The 21,803-nt window shown below is 41.7% G+C and overlaps 4 protein-coding genes across 4 annotated transcripts in view; 2 read left to right on the top strand and 2 right to left on the bottom strand.

The window, feature by feature from the left end:
- The first annotated feature begins 1,177 nt into the window (after positions 1-1,177).
- LOC109479851 (pannexin-3-like) lies at positions 1,178-12,166 on the top strand. Its single transcript, XM_019781884.1, has 8 exons — positions 1,178-1,287; positions 3,320-3,570; positions 4,164-4,289; positions 4,965-5,098; positions 5,751-5,888; positions 6,487-6,619; positions 7,446-7,824; positions 10,929-12,166. Exons 2-8 carry the CDS (start codon positions 3,369-3,371, stop codon positions 11,272-11,274), a joined length of 1,458 nt encoding a protein of 485 aa, XP_019637443.1. The 5' UTR covers positions 1,178-1,287; positions 3,320-3,368; the 3' UTR covers positions 11,275-12,166.
- Positions 12,167-12,645: 479 nt separating this feature from the next.
- Positions 12,646-15,305, bottom strand: LOC109479872 (protein phosphatase 1 regulatory subunit 35-like). The gene is made up of 5 exons (XM_019781910.1): positions 15,209-15,305; positions 13,949-14,548; positions 13,613-13,748; positions 13,272-13,369; positions 12,646-13,054 (listed from the first exon to the last, which is right to left on the bottom strand). The coding sequence occupies exons 2-5, from the start codon at positions 14,516-14,518 to the stop codon at positions 12,890-12,892; spliced, it is 969 nt and encodes a 322-aa protein (XP_019637469.1). The 5' UTR covers positions 14,519-14,548; positions 15,209-15,305; the 3' UTR covers positions 12,646-12,889.
- A 166-nt stretch (positions 15,306-15,471) lies between these two features.
- LOC109479878 (succinate dehydrogenase [ubiquinone] iron-sulfur subunit, mitochondrial-like) lies at positions 15,472-19,742 on the top strand. The gene is made up of 8 exons (XM_019781918.1): positions 15,472-15,752; positions 16,148-16,228; positions 16,453-16,511; positions 16,670-16,755; positions 17,111-17,247; positions 17,600-17,716; positions 18,671-18,895; positions 19,544-19,742. Exons 1-8 carry the CDS (start codon positions 15,681-15,683, stop codon positions 19,601-19,603), a joined length of 837 nt encoding a protein of 278 aa, XP_019637477.1. The 5' UTR covers positions 15,472-15,680; the 3' UTR covers positions 19,604-19,742.
- An 888-nt stretch (positions 19,743-20,630) lies between these two features.
- Positions 20,631-21,803, bottom strand: part of LOC109479858 (UPF0415 protein C7orf25-like) — a 6,984-nt gene continuing 5,811 nt past the window's right edge. The window contains exons 6-7 of the mRNA XM_019781893.1: positions 21,406-21,486; positions 20,631-21,218 (exon numbers count right to left, since the gene is read on the bottom strand). Coding sequence (XP_019637452.1) covers positions 21,126-21,218; positions 21,406-21,486 — 174 coding nt within the window. The 3' untranslated portion in view covers positions 20,631-21,125. The remainder of the gene's footprint in view (positions 21,219-21,405; positions 21,487-21,803) is intronic.

The raw sequence follows: 21,803 nt of genomic DNA, 5'->3' as shown, positions 1-21,803 counted from the left end.
GACATGGTCTTAAATTCTGTAGTTGTCACACTAAATATACCAGTAATGACAATGATACAAATTGTAGCCTATTGATTTCTACACTATTTTGCAGTCCAATATGTATTTCCATAGGGGAAGGTACATCTGACATTGACAGCATTCGTCCATTGTTCATAGTGTTCTGTACTTTGTGAAGTAGCCAAGCATTGGTGAAAATAAATGAATCTGTGCACTGCAGTACTGAAGTGTGACTAGTGATTTCCAATGGTCAATGGACTATTGATTTCTTACGTACATTCGTACATACGAACATTTCTTACGTACGTACATTCTTGCGTCAGGGACATAATAATTGTTGCACAATTTGATCAGCCTTCTCAAAATGTGAAAGAAACGCTATAGACTCAACCATAAACAGCACAATGTACCTGGCAAGCAACATTCTCATAAAGTCGCAAATTTCTTTCTTTCCGAAGATTGGGTTCAAAACCGTTATAGCACCCGGCGGTATGCAAAGATGCCTCTTAGCACTACAAACACTTAACACAGTGAGAAAACCCTGAGTATGTTTGCTGAATCAACAATGTCAAATCCGGGTCCCAGACATATCCAGCTGTCCCAGGACGCAGTAATATAAGTTGCTTCAGATGTTTGAACGTGTTTTTGATTTCTGTAGCAGCCAAATCTCTCGACTGAGTTGCATGAAAATTACTAGTCACCGCTCGTGGACTTTTCAAGTCATTAAATCAAGATGCCAGGAGATGTGCCAGTACGTGTGTCAGCGGCAAGAATGAATTATGTCCTAGCCGCGCTTTAGAAGTACTGATGGGGAAAAAATACTTCATAGCCATCCACCCCCGTACCTTATCATCGGTTTTCAAAAGCCAAGATAACCCTCCTTTCCCACAATGATGGCAAAACATTTAGATAAGGCCGCTTTTAAGTTTCAAGATTGTGAGTTACTCCAGATACATGACCTAGCCAGTAACTGCTATTGATGTAGATGTTGCAGGGACGTAGTACACAAATGTGATTTTAATTGAACCCTTTCTAAGGTTTTGCTGTAAGGGTGTTCCATACAATGTTAGGTCCATGAAACAGCATCAGCCATCAGCAGTCACATCACACATAGACCTACTCGCCCGTCAGGGGGTCATTAATTAGTAATACGGTATTTCGGTGCATGCGTATTGGGAGCTGAAAAGATGGCGGGCGGACCGCATCATTTTAGTACCGTCGCCCTACTTTCGCTTGATCCCGCACAGCTGTAGCGTTTCAACAACATCTAGAACCCGCAGTCTTAAGGTAAGAACCTTCATGACATCACCCTTCAGTTTTGTCTAGTATATTTACAAGAGGAATGGAAGTTTCCTTCATTTCTGCGTATCGGAATTTCGCTTAGGCAGCTAGTACAGTTTTCTCAAATCGATTGTATATACGGCAGCTTGGTACTCGTGCATGACCGCTGCTCGTACCGAATAGTAATAGGAATTTACAAAAGCGTCTTTTGGCAAAGATATACGGGGGTGTTTTAAAGGTCTGTGTTTTGTTAGAAAGGGGAAGATTTGAATGCCTGCCAATGTTATCATTCCCAAAACTCTAGAGGTTAAGATTCTTTATGGTCGAATTCCGAAAGCCCTACGTCAGCGCGCTAAACAAAACGTATTGCGTCACCCTTTCCTGTTAGCCGTTTGTATTTACGTTTGTCTGGATTGCCAGGAATAAATAACTCATGGTATGGGGTCTTCACTCCCTGGTTTAATATTGTTATTCCATGCAGCCATCCTGTATATTAAAACACTGAACTTCGTAAGATCTCATAAAGCGGCCGCGTAATATAGGGCGACGAGACTTCCGAATGGTTTGTTTGGGTTTCACAGTGTATGTATATGTCTATATATAAATAAAACGTTGAGCCTGGGTAACGGGTATGGCCGGTTTGTGACATATATGTCTAGGGGAAAATATTTCCTCTTTTTCAAAGATACAATACATGTATAAAGCAACATAAACATTTCGCGTAACCGTTTATAGCGTAGTAAAAGACCAGGTATCATTTCCGTTTTTATTTGGACAATGTGTATGTAACTTGAATAATCTCACCGTTGTCTCATATCTTTTTCTCATGTCCCGATCGTGTCATGACCATGCACTGCATTTACCGTCTGTACTTGCTCCTTATCCATCTGCAAGAAAGATAACAGCGTCACTCGATATTCCCAGAGAGATAGAACGTCTATCCTTTTAAAACGGACGCGTCCATTTCAAGCTTGTGGGCGCTGGGGTGGACCAGAATCTTTCTACGTACCTATCTTCGCGTTTGTGTATTTTGATTCCACTCTTCCCCCCTCAAATGTGCAATAATCGAGCCTGCCCAAAACCTGTCCATTATCAACTGTCAACATTTCTGCCAACATGCCCACTCAGGAATTAGGTCACCCTATGATTAAAACCTGTTCCTGTCTTCATAAATTAAATGGAATAACGTATACAAACTACATATAGTGCCTGTGTGCATTTTGGACACATAAATATTTTAGTACTTTAAAATGGACGAAATACTAATAACCCAATTCATAACCCCAAAAAGCAGGTCAGCGACCTCTTAGTCTGTAGATAGAAATAATCAATAAAGTCAAACCTAACACACACGCTGAGGCTTCAATATTATGATTGTTTGGCAAAGATATCTTCATTGCATTTCGTTATGTTGATGAAGACTTCATAGGAAAACTAATTCTAATAAAACAGGCCCTCAATTACAATGTCTTACATTTCGGTAATGATATTATGTGTTTTATTTATAAGGATTGTATATGTCCTGGATATGATCGAGACTATCCAATGTGAGAAAATAATACAATATATGTTACTACTACAAGTTTGAAATGTGACTACTTAATTTGATAAGTTGAAATTATAGAGGAACTAAGATGAAATTAAGTAGTATTTGTCATATATCATCAATCATTCTTACTGCATTACTATATTCATCCGTCTCTACAATGTAATCAAGTAGTCCGTTCAGAATCAAATTATTCAGATTCCAGAACTCGAGATTCATTCTACTGGTAATCTTATTTGCAAAGACCTGCCTGTCGCTTTACTGCGAATCTTCTTTCATGATACGAGCAATACAGTCTAGTCAGGGTGTTCCGTACAGACGCAATATCCCCCATTTTCTATCGGGATTCATTCTACTGGTAATCTTATTTGCAAAGACCTGCCTGTCGCTTTACTGCGAATCTTCTTTCATGATACGAGCAATACAGTCTATAGCTAGTCCGGGTGCTCCGTACAGACGCAATATTCCCCCATTTTCTATCGGTATCTTTAGGGCGAACGCAGTGTTTCAAAGAATAACGAACTCCAACGTGAACCTCTGAATGCAACGCAACATGGCGTTCGCCATCAATGCCGTAGACGCCATCCTGAGCGACAGTCTGACGGCTCCAGGCAAGACGAAGTCGTCTGTCACCGGACACAACATCGACACCGAGCTGCCGTTCGACAAGATGGTGAAGTGCGTCACTGTGGGCGTGCCTCTCTTTCTCATGTCCCTGTACTTCGCCAAGGAATTTGCCACAGGTAGGGCTCTATGTAGTAGTATGAAAAAGAAAGTATATTGTAGCATTTCGACTAGTAGCTAAAGACTCTCTATATATGAAAAAGATAGTATTTACTTAGCATTGGGGCTAGTAGCTACTTGAAAAGGCATCATGCTTTACCTCAGTTGAGGATGACAAAAAGGAAGAAGCTGAAGAATGGACAAATGGGAATAGTATCCCACCGCTGCCACCAGTAAAGCACAGAGAAGTATTTTCAGACAACTGTGCCAAAACCTTACCCACGTTTTTTTTTTCTCGGAAATAAGAGCAGAATGCAAAGCACTGTCTTTTTACTAGTTGGCCATGGGGTGGCTTCATCATACGCTTTGCAATTCGATCATTAATTTGCATCTTCAGCTAGCTCCAAATGAATGACTGAGACTTTCTTCTCCCACCAACAGCCAGCTCGAACCACATAGTGTGCTTCCCCCCGTTAGATTTCGGCTGGGCTCAGAGCGCCGTCATCTCTGCGTACTGTTGGGGCGAACTACGCGACGCTAACGTCGTGGTTGGCACAGGTAATACCTCAGCTTCCATATAGTAATTGGGTTATCTTCTTTCTACTGGTTACAGAGGACTCTGTGATAGCATGCTTCCCACCTCAGGACTTTGGGTCAGCACATGGGAAGTACCTTAATGTCTACTGCTGGACAGAGTTGAAATTTTCTAGGATCGCGTCGGGCTGGGCTAATACCACAGGTAGGGCCGCTGTGCTACAACTTCTTGTAACCCGTAGTGTAGGTTTTAACTTCCCTTCTCTGAAACGTTTCAGATCTAGAGAAGACTAACTTTAACAGAGATTGAAATCCCTTTAATGTCTTTTCTTTAATGTTTGATTTAACATACAATATTATCCCAGAAGAAACGAAGCATGTAAAAGATCTTGCTAAATTGAAGCGCTTGATACCAACCATCCACTGACTTGGAAATTTTAAATATTGGTCTTTCAAATTTTAAAATACCATGAAATAACGTGAAATTCCATGTTCCATGGCTGACCAACATAGCATTGGAATGCGTTTTAGCCGGACAGCTACATTTTAGTACGCATGCATATGGATGTCTGTGAAAAGCTACTAGTAAGTAATCTCCAAGCAGATCCCTCTCGGTGGCAAAAAGACAGTATCAAATTGGCCAGACAGTATCCATTAGCCAGAGAAGGTCCGCCGCCACCGACGGGTCAGGACAAAAAAAAACGGCCACATATAAAAAGGTAACGATCATTCCCCACAACCTCTGCTTGGAGAGTAACTAGTAATCGTTAAAAAGAAATACGGACGAGCCATTAGCGTTGTAATTTCTGAACACCATAACAATAGGTTTCTGTCCAATCGAATCAAAGCGTTAACATTTTTTTAATTTGGTGTTTCCCAGATGGAGAAAAGGTGATAACACAGCCGATGTCGCTCTTCCAACACAAGATCTTCCCCTACATCCTCCTCTGTATCGGCGCCATCATGTACCTGCCTGTTGTCTTCTGGAACGTTACGGCTGTGCCGACTTTACAGGTAAAGCCGTAGGATATCTTACTTGTGGGAAGAAGCGGAGTTGGATAAATGCAAGGAGATCAAGTGTTATCGTGGTACATGGATAAAATGCCGGGCATTAGAAGCACAGCTCTTATGTTGCAACTTGCAAGCAATGTGTACACTGTTAAGATTTAACGTAACTTACATCTTTGACTTATACGTATATACATATACATATACATGTGGTGCGGTCATTTTCATCGTAGTTCGTCATACGATTTGATGTGATGGGAACCCAAAGCAGCATTTACTAAACCAACGCGGCAACGGCCGACAACGGCAGCTGCTGTCTTTTCGGTACTAACAAGAGTGCTGAATTTTGAAATAAGGACTAAACTTTAACTGCCAACACTGCGATGAATCCAGGGACTTACCCCAAGGTTGATGGAGTCAGCCGAAAATTTTGGGTAAGTCCCAATTCATTGCAATGTTGGCAGTTAAAGTTTAATCCTTATTTCATAATGACTTGTAACAATACAGATGAGCTTTCATACTAAGAGTGCTGAATTTTGCATGGCACGTGAACGATAAACCCATGAATGCTCTCAACATACGATCGCACGACGTATGTGATAGACCCAATCTGTATCCCGTTAATATAAATGACCAGTTTCCCTCCCGTCCCCACCAGGCTGAGATGAGTGTGATCCTGACGGAGTTTGACAACACGTTCAGCCGGGCTGTCCAGCTGGCGTGTGAGATCCTGGGAACACGTGACCCGGGCGACTTGACCATGACACGGGCGGAGTTCGACTCCGAGATGGTGAAGGTAGGGCGAACTTCAACTTGAACTCCGTGTTAAAAGGAGATGGAATAAAACGATGCAATATGCATCATGTGTTTCCCACTAGGATTCAAATTGGGCACGTGCATGTTGCTGATTTTGCGCCCCTGGCGTCAAAGATCTAGACCTGCCAATATTCAGCTTGAAGATCGAATTGCATTTTTCAATTCAATCTTTAGATCTCTCTCTATATAGATCTAACTAGCCTGATTAATCGCTTTACGGTTGCTGGCCGCCCAACATCCAGCCGGCCCCCGAAAGCCGCGGATGGCAGAGTTTGCGTTATACAGAGTAAGATCTAACCTGTCGAGTTTAGTTTCGTCTATTCATGCATTTCATGCGGAAATATATGTCTCCTATATTTGGCGATTTTCTTTTACTCTTAGGACGAGAACCCTGACATGAATTTTAATACGACAACATATTATCATCAAAAACCCTATGCTGAGCCCTCTACATACATGATGGTAGTGATGTATGACAGTATCTGTTGTCTATGGATTTCAGATAACTGTAAGTACTCTCCTACATTTTGTACTGACGGTGCAGATGTTACCTATCTATTATTGTTGTTGATCTCCAGGTAAAGACTGATAAGCCGTACGCCTTCCTGTTGTTTGAGAACTACCTCCTGTGTAAGGTCAGGAAAAACCAGCTCATCCGGCTGTACCTCGTCAGACAGGCCCTGGTCCTGCTCGGCATCGCCTGCACCATCGGTGAGTTCTTGCGTCGAATAATGTAAAAGCATTTACCCTTTTTTTCTCGTAAGGCCATGTTGATTTGATTATATGGATGACATCCTCCGAGAACCCCAAAACTGATGTGCGCGTGCGAATAAAAAAAAAAGTTTTGCGAAAAAAAAAGTTGTTTTCATTATGAAATCTACGTGGTCATGAGGGTTGAACAAATGGGACAGAATATGGTTTGGCGAATAATCTAGTCTTCAAGTTCATTTCTTTACAATTTCGTCTTTTTTCGTTTAATTTTGGCATCCGGCATTCTACGACATTGGTATAGTTTTTATTTATTATTTTTTTGTAACTTACGGTATATTTTTGCCCATTTTGCAGCTGTTTTGTACGATTTACAGTATGGTTGAAAACTTTTTTTTTTTTGGAAACGGCCGAAAATTCATGCGCGCGCGGATGTCATCCATATAATTAAATCAACATATGGCCTAAGGAGGTTTTCGTTAGGTGTTCGAATTCGTGTTGTTATATTACGTTTAAAGCATGTGGTAGAAACAATTCAGTATTGCATTATAGAACTATACAATGCAATAGATATTCAGTGTGTAATTATTGTACAGTAGGAGGTCACTGGAAAAACAGTGAACATAAAAACACCACAAAAGTTTTTTTTTCCATTTATAGTACTGTCTAACTTTTAGATGTATGAGGTTTTGATGTATATTCATACACTGGCACGCATGGGGCAGTTGGAAAGTGGCCAACATGAAATTGTATATCATTATGACAACAGGAATTGTAACTTGCTAGTATCTTGTCTGTCTCTTAATCTCAAATGTTTTCTCAATTTCAGCTTATCTGTTGTTCTTCTACTTTGAGAACCTTCCGGACGAGTTTTCCTGTAACATCCGTTCCGGAGAGCTGCTGGTCATGAAGAACATCCCCGAGGCCGTCAACTGCAAACTGCCCGGGGTGGCCATGTTCCGCATCGCCTGTATCATCAACATCGCCTTCTACATCCTCATCGCTCTGCTCATCTTCGTCTACATCATCATCAAATATGTAGGGAAGAAAAGGGACAACGTGAAGCTGTTCCGGATGCTCCCGTTTGTGTGTATAGAGAAGGACGCGTTGGTTCCCGAGAGCTGGTTCAGCGATATCAACTTGCTGGCGGTGTACCTGGCGAGTAACGTGACGGAAGTCAAGTCGTACTACCGCCTGTCCGAAATCAGGTACTAGTACTAAATATCTGTATCGGTATAGCAGGTATAACTGTAACCGAGGTGTTATTCACCAGGTTCTTTTAGGATGCTGCACGGGAGACTAACTACAGGGCTAGCAAGAACACACGCAGGACACAGGCATTGCCGTTACGCACGCACGGGAGACGATGGGCTGGAACAGTCTCTCTCTGTAACCTTCTCTCAAGCTGTCTCTGTCTCAGACTGTCTTCTAGACTGTTCTCTCAACCCACCGAACACCCAGCTTTTATTGTCAAACCACAGACAGGACACATATTGCAATGCAGACAGTCGTCTAGCAAGGGGAACAACACAATATTTCGCACCCATACGACATGTCCTTGATGTTCCTATCATCAAAGCCTCGAATTAGCATAACCAGATTATCACACTGGCCACAAAAACTTCAAAGACGATGGCCTATTACATTATACATAAATGTGTCATTTTCAACCCCTTACACCCACCCCTATTTAAATGCGAGCCGTCCCGGCGAGCGTACAGCGTTTTTCCTTTCATAAAACAACAAATATAACTACAGCAAATATACATTTAGGACTCCATAATAAAACAGGATACAAATAATACATATGATACACTACAAATAGGAATGGAGAACATTGTTTCATAGAGAGTTCAGAGTTTGTCAGGTCGTCAGGGATTCCTCATGTTTGGATGCTCTTGGCCTGGTCGCTACACTGCAGCCTTCCCTGCTGCTCCTGGTACCCGTCGCTACACTGCAGCCTTCCCTGCTGCTCCTAAGTTCAACACGTCATCATCAGCACCTCGTCCCCCGCGTCTCCCACCGTGCCGTGTTGTCTCTCCCCCTCCCTTCGTCGCACCGCCACCGGACGTCCTTTCCAGATCTACCTGCTCTCCCAGCTATGGTCGCCGACTTCCTGGAGAAGTGTCCCGGTGATCCCTCCGCTGCTTCAGGTTTCCCGGTGTGGGTCACGACCGGATCGGCCCGTCCTGGTTGGGCATGGATAACGGGTGCCTGGAACACCTTGCCGCCATCACTCTCGTGCCCAGGTGTGGCAGTGCAGGGATTAGCCATGGAGAAAGAACAACCACGCACGTAGACTCAACTGACCGCCCTACCCAAACATGTGGAAACCCTACCCTCGACTAAGTAAAAGCCCGTACCTACAAAGAGACAGAAATGAATGCTATCATAATGAAACCATCTTGAACCTCGAGCCAGGCCCGCTCAATACACATTCTGCCCTGGGAGTCCGTAGGGTATTACCTCCAAGGCTGGGTCAGGACCTTGGGCTAGTGAGGCAAAGCCCCCTGCTCAACCGAGGGAGTTGGTAGAGCTCCCAACAAGCTATCCTACTTGATTCCATATGAAGAACATTCCCAAACATCCTCTAAAAGTCCTTTTTACACTTTCAAGGTGATAACTAAGACAATAGCCACAACAAAAACGGACAAAGATAACATGATGGAAAAGACAACAAAGACACCGCACTACCTGCTTAATATTCAAACTGTCAACCTTTTGAATATTCAAAACAAATCAAAGTCCTGGACTCACTGTCCAAACTCCAGAGGCAAAAACATAAAAACTCAAAGGGATATAGAAAAACCAGTGCAAAGAACAAATTACAGACAAGCGAAAAACACTGTTCGACTTCAAGACTTTATCTAACCCAGGCGATGTAACCCCCTGAAGGACTAAAGTCCAACCCCCGAAGTCTGGGTTTCCCCGGGGATCACACCACCCATCACAGTTTCCAACTAGACTCTATAAAACCAACATCAGATGAATATATCCAAGTTCGAACACCACAGGATTCCAACATCCAACTCTCCAGAAGAACCATCTACAACTTCAAAATGAACATCAAACTTTCCTCAACTCCTTGTTCTTGCTGAAGGAGACTAAAAAATATAAATCCGAGCCGAAAACGTTCCGTCACCACTTTCAACACATTATCAATTCTTTAAAACACTACCAACTCTAGAAAAACTAATGCTAGAAGACACTTCGACCAAAACTTCGACATAGGCGGTCAGTCAGAGCGTACATGGCATTCTCAAATCCCACACGACACCGGCCCACTCACTGTCTCTGTCCGGCTCCTGGTTCTGTCCTCCGTCCGAACGCCCGGCGTCTTCCCCTGATCCCTGGCCGATGTCGCCCGGTCTCTCCCAGCCCAGCTCTGGTCCCTGTCGACATCCCTCCCCTCCTGCGGCTCTACAGAAACAGGCTCGCTGCCTCCTCTCGTCGTGGCCCGCCTGTCGAGGTCCGCTTGTCTCTGGCGTCGGTCCTGCCCTCCCGTGCGCGTCTCCGGCCCTCCTGGTCCCGGCGTGGCTTTGCCCTGCAGCGTCCCCCTAGATGGTGGTTTAAACAGCATCCCATCCTCGTCGCCAAATGTAACCGAGGTGTTATTCACCAGGTTCTTTTAGGATGCTGCACGGGAGACTAACTACAGGGCTAGCAAGAACACACGCAGGACACAGGCATTGCCGTTACGCACGCACGGGAGACGATGGGCTGGAACAGTCTCTCTCTGTAACCTTCTCTCAAGCTGTCTCTGTCTCAGACTGTCTTCTAGACTGTTCTCTCAACCCACCGAACACCCAGCTTTTATTGTCAAACCACAGACAGGACACATATTGCAATGCAGACAGTCGTCTAGCAAGGGGAACAACACAATATTTCGCACCCATACGACATGTCCTTGATGTTCCTATCATCAAAGCCTCGAATTAGCATAACCAGATTATCACACTGGCCACAAAAACTTCAAAGACGATGGCCTATTACATTATACATAAATGTGTCATTTTCAACCCCTTACATAACCGCCCTTCGGCGTAACACACAAGCTTCTGTATCTGTATAGCCGGTATAACCGCCCTTCGGCGTAACACACCAGCTGATCTAGCCATGACCTGTTACACCCAATCTTTGCACATTTATTTCCAGGATTTGTTAAAGCTATCTATTGATGATGCCCCAACTGTGCTTGGTGGCAACGAGTTCCACTCTACGTTAGTTCTTGGAAAATACAAGTTTTTGAATAATTATACCTCAATTCTTGGTCTAGCATTTGAAGGCACAACTGTTTCTTGTTCTGTCTCAGGTGTCTTAAACACGCCATGGAGGGAGACCAGGCGAAGGACAAGGATGGTAAGCTGAAAGGAGTCATCACTGGTGACAACACGTCCCTGGACGGCAAAGTGGGCATACCTCTCAAGGACCCAGACGAAGAAGTCAGCCCCCATGACGTGACCGTCGGTGATCTTGTCAACCTGATTGGCGAGGTGTCAACTACGGCCACGTCTGTCTCTCTGCCGCGGTTCGGGTCCATTCTGAGACACGGGAGAGCAGGGAGCGGACCGGCGAGAAAGCGGGCGGGGCAGGGGCAAGGGCAGGACAAGACAGGCACATCGCCAGAAAAGGAGATGCAAGACTCTGGGCCTTTGTAGTCGTGAAGTCTACCTTCTGCTATATGGGAAACAACAGTCGAGACTCTTAACTGCAAACCACAAGCTGATAACAGCAGCCATGCACAAGTAACAAACTGTAACCAGACTTCACACAATTAAAGAAACAAGATGACCAAGAAAGGCTACGTCAGGAATACTGCAAATTACTAATACAAGAATTTCCACAAACTTGCCCCTCGTTGTATAAAATCTGACTTTTATAGCGATGGACTTGGGCCAGAACACCTTTGTACTTTTAAAGATTTAGCAAATTGTAGTGATTTAGGCATGCCTATACTCTATGCACACTGCTGTCTGTTTGTATTGTGTTGGTGTGATACATAAGAAGATGTGGCAGTTTGCAAGACTTTTTAAAGCAAAGTACACTATGTGATTACTTAGTTATTGTGTCCTTTTCAGCTTCAGTATTGTACAATATTTACTTGCAAGTGTTTTTTGGATAATATCTAACTATGCAAATGTCATCAAACTTTGTAAGTGTGTTTTCATATTGTTAAAGTTTAATTCAGAGGTATTTTTGTAAGTCTCTATATCATTATTACGCTGATGTAGTTACACATACTATGTGATTTGAATTAGCAAATACAAAGAAAACACAAGGAAATGTTACGAATAGAATGCACTAAACCACAAAAGTAAAATTGTTTTATCTTAACAAGCTCCAAGATATTTTGATACAAATTGTGCACACATGCTGATATGTTGTACCTTATAACACACATTCACCATAATGCTGTACATATTGGTAATGCCACTGTTTTATCCCATATGTGTGACCACAGCAAACTACCACCTCTAAAAGTGTACTTTTAAAGCTGCCTCTTTTTTATGTACAACAAAGCAAACAGCAGAAATAAATGTATCAATCATGTACTTGCCTGGTAAATGAATGTATGCAGTATGATGAATGGAAGACACCATCAGGAAAATTGGATCCACCAAAATCTACTTAGGTTGGGATGTTAATCAAATTAATGTAGAGGCAGGCAATTCCTGACTGTCAGAAAAAGGACCAGTATCTATACATCACTGTAACTGAGGCCACACCAATTTAATTTCTTGGTTAACGGATTTTTCTAGAAAAATATTGGAGCGGGCAGGCGGAAAAAAAATAGAAATAAAAACAAGCCTAGGCATCCTATTATGGCCCAAAATACTATGATGGGAGCCATGAAGTCAACACACCAGGCTGGTTCAAAATTTAAACAATGAATTTTGAACTCTTAATGATACCACTGTATTGAAAGATGGAATAGCTGTAACAACCAGGAAGAAAAGGACTGTTTTCAACTGTTCAGGGCGAAATATGAGCATTTTGCAGTTGATTCTGAATTTTTATTTTTATTTGCAAATCAGAAAAAAATGAAGCGGGCAAATCCTTTAACCAAGAAATTAAATTGGTGTGGCCTGATAGGTAATAAATAAAATTACAAGTCATAACCTAGATTATTCTAGTAACAATTCATAACTGACAGAAGAAAAACAAGTGGTATCACATACTACATGTATATATTTATGTACATGCTCTACATATGAAAAACTACTAGTTCATTTTATGTTGTATTTTGTATTGAAGAAAATTATTAAGATCGAGTCATCCTTCCCACATCTGCATGTGCCTGTAAAGGTCGAAGGTCATGTGCGTGGGTGCGGTCTGTAGACTGGCCGTGACAGGAGGGATGTGTGAGGTGCTGTAGTCAGCTGACTCAAACACAAGGTCATCTGTGAAGAAGTCCATGATATCTGGCTCTTCTTGGACCTGGACGCAAACATACCATTTCAGGCATATATTGACAAGACACATTAATTAAAAGACACATACCAATACTATTAATAATGCTTTTGCAAAGTAATAAAAAACCAAGACAAAGGGAGAGGATTAAAAAAAAAATGTATTGAAAACAGAAAACACATGCACACATAATGTGACATGTACATTGTATTATTATGATGAATCAAACATAGGAATCATTTACCTGAGGTTTTTCATGTTTGACATCTTTCACCATGGATAATTTTTCCTCCACCGCTGCTTCCAGTACCCTTTGTACTGGTACATCTAGGCTCACTAGGTCTGGGATGAAGGTAAGAAGAAAATACATGTTGTACTGTTGGTATCCTCAAGCAGGACTGTTCATATTCACAAGAATATCAGTTTTTCCTTCTTAAGCCTGTCCAATGTAAGAAAAATCTGCACCACTGGCAGTTGAGTTATACGGATATTGCTACTGTGATTTGTAAAACATCAGTGTTCTTATGGTTAATGTTTCTACAACTGATTTATTAAAGTCGCTGACAATACCAGAAAGGATCTCACCTCTATACTTCTGTTCAGCAGGAGCAATGTTCACCCCCTCTGCACTTTTCTCAGACACCTTTTCCTGCACCTGTTCTGATGTCTTCAGCTTCTCTAGCGCTGCTGCTTTGGCATCAAATTCTCCAAATTTCAATTTCTGGGGACAATAAGAAGATATTATAACATGAAGTAGACATCTTACATGTAGTATCTTCCTGTCAACTAATTGGTACATTATTGAGATAATACAACAAATGTAATGATTTTCACACAATCACACATCAATTCTTTATTAAAATTTTCAGACAATATACTAGTACTAGTATCTATCAAGATGCTAGTTCAACCAAAACTTACCTGAAGTTCCTTTCCCAATGCTAATGTAGTGTTAAACTCTGGTCTTGCCAGAACACATTCCTCTGGTGCATCTGCTGCATACCTGTCCTGCACAGTCTTCCTGTGCCTGCTGACTTGCACCTTTGGTTGAGAACCTTTTGTAACCCTGGTCCTTTTAAATGTTACCTCAGAGTCTTCCTCACTTTGATCTGATCCTTCACTGACACTGTCTGCCACATCAAATCTCACCCTCCTCAGTCCAGGCATGTGTCTCTCTACTCTGGGTTCTTTGACAATGTAAGGATATGACTTTGGTCGTACTGAGATGACATCGCTCAACTCCCTCTTCTCGGGCGTCACCAAGAGATCTGGATCTGCTAGGTTAATGTCAGATTTTGGCACGGGAGCGGGGACATTGTGAGTGGGTATGATGTCTGCTTCTTGAACTTGAACCTTGGGTTCTACAGTCTGTGAGAGGAGGTGTTCTCTGCCCAGCTGGGAGACGATGCCATGGTCCTTGGCGGATGGCAGCGGAGGTGGGAAGGACCGAGGGAGGTGTTCGTTACCATGGCAGACTATGTGTGATGCCATGCTGTACTGGAGACTATGCTGCAATGGAAACTGTGTCACATCGGAAATAGAAAAGAAATAAACATAGTTACAGTCAATTTGGAGCACAAAATGATAATGTTGCTGTATGATGTAGTATTGAATACACATACAACAGCGGAGGGGTTGTTGAGGGGAATAGTTGAGGAAGGGCGTGAGTGGGGGAGGGGGAAGAGTTAAGCAAGGGTGTGACTGTGAGTGGGGGAGGGGATAGAGTTGAGGAAGGGCGTGAGTGGGGGAGGGGGAAGAGTTGAGGAAGGGCAAGAGTGGGTGAGGGGGAGGAAGGGCGTGAAAATGGGGGAGGGGGAAGAGTTGAGCTACTAGAAAGGAGGTTGAACCCCGAGTTGATCGAGGAAGGGGAAGAGTCGGGAACCAAACATTTATACATGTAATTCAATCGTCGCCATCATGGCAATGATTTTTATGGTCTGCCTTGTTCTAACTCGACGAACTTGAAGAGTTCAAAATGGCAAGGGATAACATATTCAACGACATAGTCTATCAGGAAACCAACGAAGCCTTTGTGTCACAAGGCAGGTGACAACCTCCACAACACCCTTACCCACAAACTTTGTTTCACTCGGACAGCGACAGCGTTTAATACAACGACACACCAAATCACCAAAACAGGCAAACCCCGATCCAGAAAATACAATAACAAGTTCAACTCACCTACAAAAGACGCAACAGCGGAGATAACAGACTAACTTTGTGACCAAAAGTCCGAATTTCAAAGATTTGAACGCCCGCCATTTTGTTCTTCTCACAAGAGGATGATGGGAATCTCGTCTACAAGAAAAAATAATAATTTTTGAATAATGCCTCATAATTATTAGTAACACCAATTTTCCTTTATTTTTGGCTGTTGTTGAATAAACAATAACTATATTTGTTTTTGTTTGTTACGAATACTTGTTACGAAAGATTACGTGAGGTCATAGTTTGACCTTACATGATTACTGACCTACGTTAGGTAAGCTCTACCTTGTGTAACCCTCACCCGTAATTTTAGAGGCATTTGCGTTCGTTCTCAGTGCAGAACAACGTCGAAGAGAAGCCAGTGCGTCAATCTACTGCAGAGAAGAAGTCTGAACTGTATCAGTGGTTGTTTTATTTCGTTGAAGGTCAATCTTCGCTTCACAAGATGGCGTCCGTTTTGAACAAGTCGGTGGCACTTTGGTCTGCGTCAAGACAGCCCATGATCGTCGCCTTGCAGGTAATAGATTACTGAATTTACTTAAATTTACCAGAATATGTCATCTTCTACGTGTTTTGTATATTATTATGGTGATTCCTTTGATGTGGTATCTGTTTGTAAAGGTATCGGTTGTTGTACCTTTTTTAACATTTTATTATTTGTCATAAAATATTTATGGATGAGTAAAATTCTTCTTTGGTGGTATTCTTAGTGTAATAATGGGCAGTATAATGACCTTGGTGTAATGTAGTGTAGCTAGCTTGCCAGTAATATTATGAAAACATTTGTAACATTACAATATTTACATATTGAGATTTTATAATTTTGCATTACTGTATGATTGATTGACCAATTGTTCACATGGAATAGGAAGAAGAAGAAGAGTTCTACATTAATTGCTTTTCCTTCCCCAGTTGAGCCGAGGAGCCCAGACAGCAGCAGCAGCAGCTCCTCAAGAACAGCCCCGACTCAAGAAGTTCAAGATCTACAGATGGGTAGGTTTTATGTGACAGATACAACTCTGTAACAGCTAGGACCAACGGCAAGTTATATGTTATCTTCACTTCAAGATGACAGATATGCTACAATCAGACTGAACTATTTTCACTAGTGTTTACATTGAAGACAATATCAGCAGCCCCTAACAATTGGGTAAAGGTCTAACGATTACATTGTGTTCAGTGGTATTGACCATAAAACTGTCTCTGATATATTGCAGGACCCAGACAAGATGGGAGACAAGCCAAGGATGCAGGAGTACAGTGTAGATTTGAACAAGTAAGAGAACAGAAACTTTCTTACTTCTACTAGTATGTAGTTCATTTTTAACAGTTTCCTTACCATTCTAACACATTTTTGTGATCCAACCATATTTGTCAAGATATTTCTAGCTGTGGTTTCTGATTTTTTGTTCTTCTTTTCCCAACCAATATCAGCTGCGGCCCCATGGTTTTAGATGCTCTGATCAAAATCAAGAATGAGGTTGACCCAACTCTGACCTTCAGACGGTCATGCAGAGAAGGTGAGTGTCATCTTTTTGTTTATTTTGTCAAAACATTTACTAATATGATTCATAGCTTGGATTGAAATTTTGTTGTGACACAATATAAACTAGAGTAGAAAGGTAACGTTTGCAAAGCAAATGCACAATGTTTACCTTCGCATAAACACATTCATATATATGGTCAGACAGGAGTCTAAATCCCTCCTACTATAAAATTGCAATGTGATGTAACCCAGCACTAGTTACCATGGTAACAGACAGTCTGGTTCAGGTCACTGACCTTTTTTGGTTTGGAGAAGAAGAGGAAACGTAGCAAAAACAATATGTTTTCTTGGGTAAACATAAAAGGATATGTTGGTTTGATGTGTTGCAGGTATCTGTGGCTCCTGTGCCATGAACATTGGCGGCACCAACACGCTTGCCTGCATCAGTCGCATTGACACCAACCTGCGCAAGGCCACCAAGATCTACCCCCTGCCTCACATGTATGTGGTCAAGGACCTTGTCCCAGTAAGTACTCTGAACATACCTGAACTGTACTCAATGCTTTTAACCTTCTCCCTGCAGCTGAACACCATAAGTACTGTACAATAATCAGGTCCAGGTTCAGGTCCGGACCTGGACCTGATCCTCTGAACCTGATCCGTACCTGGACCTGAATTTTCTATACAGGTACCCACCCCTAACCATAACCAATACAAACTTGATGCCAAAGGGCTACCTCAGCAGGAAGAAGGTTAAGATAATGACTGAGCAAACTGTCAACATTGTGTGTGTTTTTTTGGTGACTACAGTATAATCAGTACCTTGTCTGGTCCTTCAGAATGACTGCTGAACTGAAGTGTTTTTCATTTTGTTGCAGGACATGTCCAACTTCTACGCCCAGTACAGATCTATTGAGCCTTTCCTGAAGAGGAAGGATGACATGCAGCAGGGAGAGGAGCAGCTTTTCCAGAGTGTGGACGACAGAGCAAAGCTGGTACACAGGACATTCCACTTACATGTCAAGCCACATACTACATGTAACTAGCTAGTGAAGGACTTAGGTTTGGTCTTGTATAAGCTAGTTTTCATGAAGCAAGCTAGTATAAAAGAGTAAAGTTATGAGTCAACTAGAAAGGTAACATTTGCAAAGCAAATGCATAATGTTTACATATAGTCTGCTCAGTTAATTGTTACTCAAACACATTCTTGAGTCTAAATCCCTGCTATAAAATTGCAACATGATGTAACCCAACACTAGTTACCATGGTGACAGACGTCTGGTTCAGGTCATGATCATTTACCTTCTTTATTTGGAGAAGAGGAAGAAGAAACAGAGCAAAAACAATTTGTTTTCCTTCTGTGGAGGTAGACACAATGAAATGATAGTGTTAAGTGTAGTAGAAACGTTCATTTGTGTTACTATGTAGAAGAAGTTAAGTATGCAGGTAATAGTATAGTCTTTCATAAGAAAGAAAAGAGCAAGGCCTCTGGTTCACCATCTCTAGATATGGCCACACCAATTTAATTTCTTGGTTAACGGATTTTTCTAGAAAAATAATGGAGCGGGCGGGCGAAAAAAATAAAAATAAAAACAGGCCTAGGCATCCTATTATGGCCCAAAATGGTACGATAGGAGCCATGAAGTCAACACACCAGGCTGGTTCAAAATTTAAACAATGAATTTTGAACTTTTAATGATACCACTGCATTGAAAGATGGAATAACGGTAAAAACTAGGAAGAAAAGGACTGTTTTCAACTGTTCAGGGCAAAATATGAGCATTTTGCGGTTGATTCTGAATTTTTATTTTCAAATCAAAAAAATGAAGCGGGCGAATCCGTTAACCAAGAAATTAAATTGGTGTGGCCTATGCCCTATATAAAAACCTGTTGCTTAAGTCTAATTGGAGGAGTCAAATGTGCTAATTTTTTGTACTCCCTTGTATTAGGATGGGCTGTACGAGTGTATCCTGTGCGCGTGCTGCTCCACCTCCTGTCCCAGCTACTGGTGGAACGGAGACAAGTACCTGGGCCCCGCCGTGCTCATGCAGGCCTACCGCTGGATGATTGACAGCCGGGACCAGTTCCGGAAGGAGCGTCTGGAGAAGCTACAGGACCCGTTCTCCGTGTACCGCTGTCATACCATCATGAACTGTACCAAGACTTGTCCCAAGGTCAGTAAACATTAGTACAAATACCTGTCCAAGTGTGGTTAGGGTATAGAATTTCTTATTACACAACCAGTAAGGTTCTCACCTGCTTACTCCAGTCAGAAGCTCTGAGGAAGGTGTCTGATAGACATCGAAACGTAAGCAGGTGAGAACCTTACTGGTTGTGTAAGAAGAAAATTCTATACCCTAAGTATCTTCCAACCTGATGAAATTATTTACGGAAACTTGTCCTAAGTATCTAATACAGCAATCTTCAGTCGAACATGTGTGTGGTTCACTGTTGTACAGTTACAATGTACCAGAGATATAACTCTTCCACTCTGACATCTGCAGAGTTATGAAGTGCAGCCTTCATAAAGTAATCTTCAGCTACACTTACATGTATTAGCAGCTGTTTCCCCTATAATTATGCAATGTTACATGTATGTTGAAATATGGGCATTTCATGATTTTGTGTTGTGATGGTATGTCAAACAAAATTTGAATGTTCTGGTAACTTTACACATGGTCAAGTTTTGACAAAAAAGGGGATACAAAATTGATACTTTAGGTGAAAAACTGTTAAATGTAAGTACATGTACTGTGTGTTAAATGTAAGTACTACATGTACTGTATGTAGCAAAAATGAACCTTTCCCACTTCTATCCACAGGGCCTGAACCCAGGCAGGGCCATCGCTGAGATCAAGAAGATGATGGCTGGGCTTGCATAAATATTAACAGACTAAAAATATTAAAGAAAAATATTGGACATTTGTATATTATAGTTTCCCTTAAGCTTTGCACGAAATGTTGAAGAGCATCATCTATTTGTATGCTTTGGAGCAGAATTGTGAAAAATGGAAAGATTTGGGAAACATCTCAATTTTTATTTCTCAAAGTCTCAATGTGGTGACTGCTCAACGCTTAAACAATATGTGAACTCACACAATGATCCGAACGTTCGAACATAAAGTTTAAACCTTGAAAGACTCAGTCTACAACTTAGTACAAGGTTGCATAACTAAACTGCCATACGTTATGTACATCACCGTGTTTTGTAGTGATTACATACAGTGTCACTCCATACAAAAATAGATGGTTCTTCCCATATTTGGCACCACCTTCAAATAGACAGTGTTACATACTGCATGTATGTAATGGACCATAGTGTATGGAAGCCATGAAGATGTACTCTAGCCAGTATCATAAACCTCACTTGTACTGGAAGGATTTCTTTTCACCATTCATACAGCCGTCTTGAGTTTTGCTTCTGAACAACACTATGCTGCTTATTGATTTTGAATGAAGTGGCTGTGAAAAACATTGCACCATATAGAGAAAACATGTATCCTGACTACTGAAGATGAAATTAACTGAGATGAAATTAAACAAGTTGCTGTTCTTGGTGAAATTTTTGGTTGCCTTCCTTTCTTCCACTGACTTGAGGTAAAAATTAATCAGTCACAATTAGGCGTTACCATCTAAGGTTTCCCTTTACACAAGTGAAAGGACCTTTCAAACCACGAGTATGTGTACAAGGGCTCTTTATGGGAGTTCATAAAAGTTGTCTTTTTTCTAGTCTTAGAAGTTGATTGGCATGTATTCCAGAGAATATTTCTGTACTCCTTCAACTTTTGGGAAACTTATTGACCCCGAATATACAACACAAGAGCTCTACTGATAGAGGTCTAATAGTACATGTACAAGTTTTCCCTTTTCATAAAGGAGGTTGAAAAAGAAACAAACTTCACAAAACTGTTGTTCAAGTGCTGGTCATTTATTTGCACCTTTTCCATATCACCAATATACAGACATGCTGGCATCGAGTGTTTTTGGATTACATGGTCACAACCATGAAAAAAAGTCAAAATACAGACATCATTTGGATACAGAAACACAGCAGTCCATTTGTTTTGTACACCAGTTTCTTTTGCGAGCTTTGTGACATAAATGCTAGGCATTTTCGTGTCACTTGTGCTTGGAACTGTCTGTATACTGACTGGTATAACAATTTTTACGTTACATCTGCAGATACTGCAAAAATTAAATACAGCACAAGTATGCCAGAGTGTTATAGTTATGAACACATATATTAGCCTTTCACATGAAATTCACTAGCAAAAACAAGCAATTAAATAAATGAGCATTTTAGTTTCCTTAGACACAAATAATATCAAGTACTGGGCCATGTTTTTATTGCTGTGATCCGAGTGTCCTCTTTAACCGACAGTATTCACAAGGCTTGGACGGTCCTTATTCATCCTCAGGGACCAGCAGTGTTGCTGTTTTCTCTTTCTGCTCAGTCAGAGCTCTGGACTCATGTTCAAATACACTGAAGACAACACCCTGGAAAAGAGGTTAAATATCACTAAATTTTACAAGAAAAAATGAAACTTGTTTTGAAATTTGGAATGAACTTAAAAAATATAGAGGTAAACCTTCCACATTCTGATATCTTCTTTGAGCTGCCCTTTTTTCTACATGTATTCTTGATCCTTCCTCCTCACTACAATTCTGATTTCCCAACACTTACCTGGTTAGCAGCAGCTCTCACAAAAGAAGAGTTTGCAGTGACAGTCACAGCATGTAGGCTATCACCAGTCCCAAATATCACCTGAAATAGAAAATACATATAGAATACAACACGGGGTATTCCGTATCGCCCGAGGTATCGACTCGCGAGAGGGCCGGGACCGAGGGCGATGCGGAATACACCGTGTTGTATTTTATTTATATCATACCCACCCAAGAAAACACGCCTTTCAATGCAAGATGAGCCAAAAGTTGGTGCCACTGAACCCTAAACTGCAACAACATCAATTCCAACGTCCGGATTCTGTATTCAAATTTTTGAAAGGGGCACATGCGGGAAGGGCGAAACGCGTTCGAATCGTTTTATGGAAGCCATGGATAACGGGTTCCGGACCGGGC

This window comes from Branchiostoma belcheri, unplaced genomic scaffold (genome assembly GCF_001625305.1).
Source record: "Branchiostoma belcheri isolate BF01 breed outbred unplaced genomic scaffold, Haploidv18h27 scaffold5, whole genome shotgun sequence".
Lineage (NCBI taxonomy): Eukaryota > Metazoa > Chordata > Leptocardii > Amphioxiformes > Branchiostomatidae > Branchiostoma > Branchiostoma belcheri.
The sequence above is the reverse complement of the archived record's forward strand: the minus strand, read 5'-3'. Positions and strand labels throughout refer to the sequence as shown.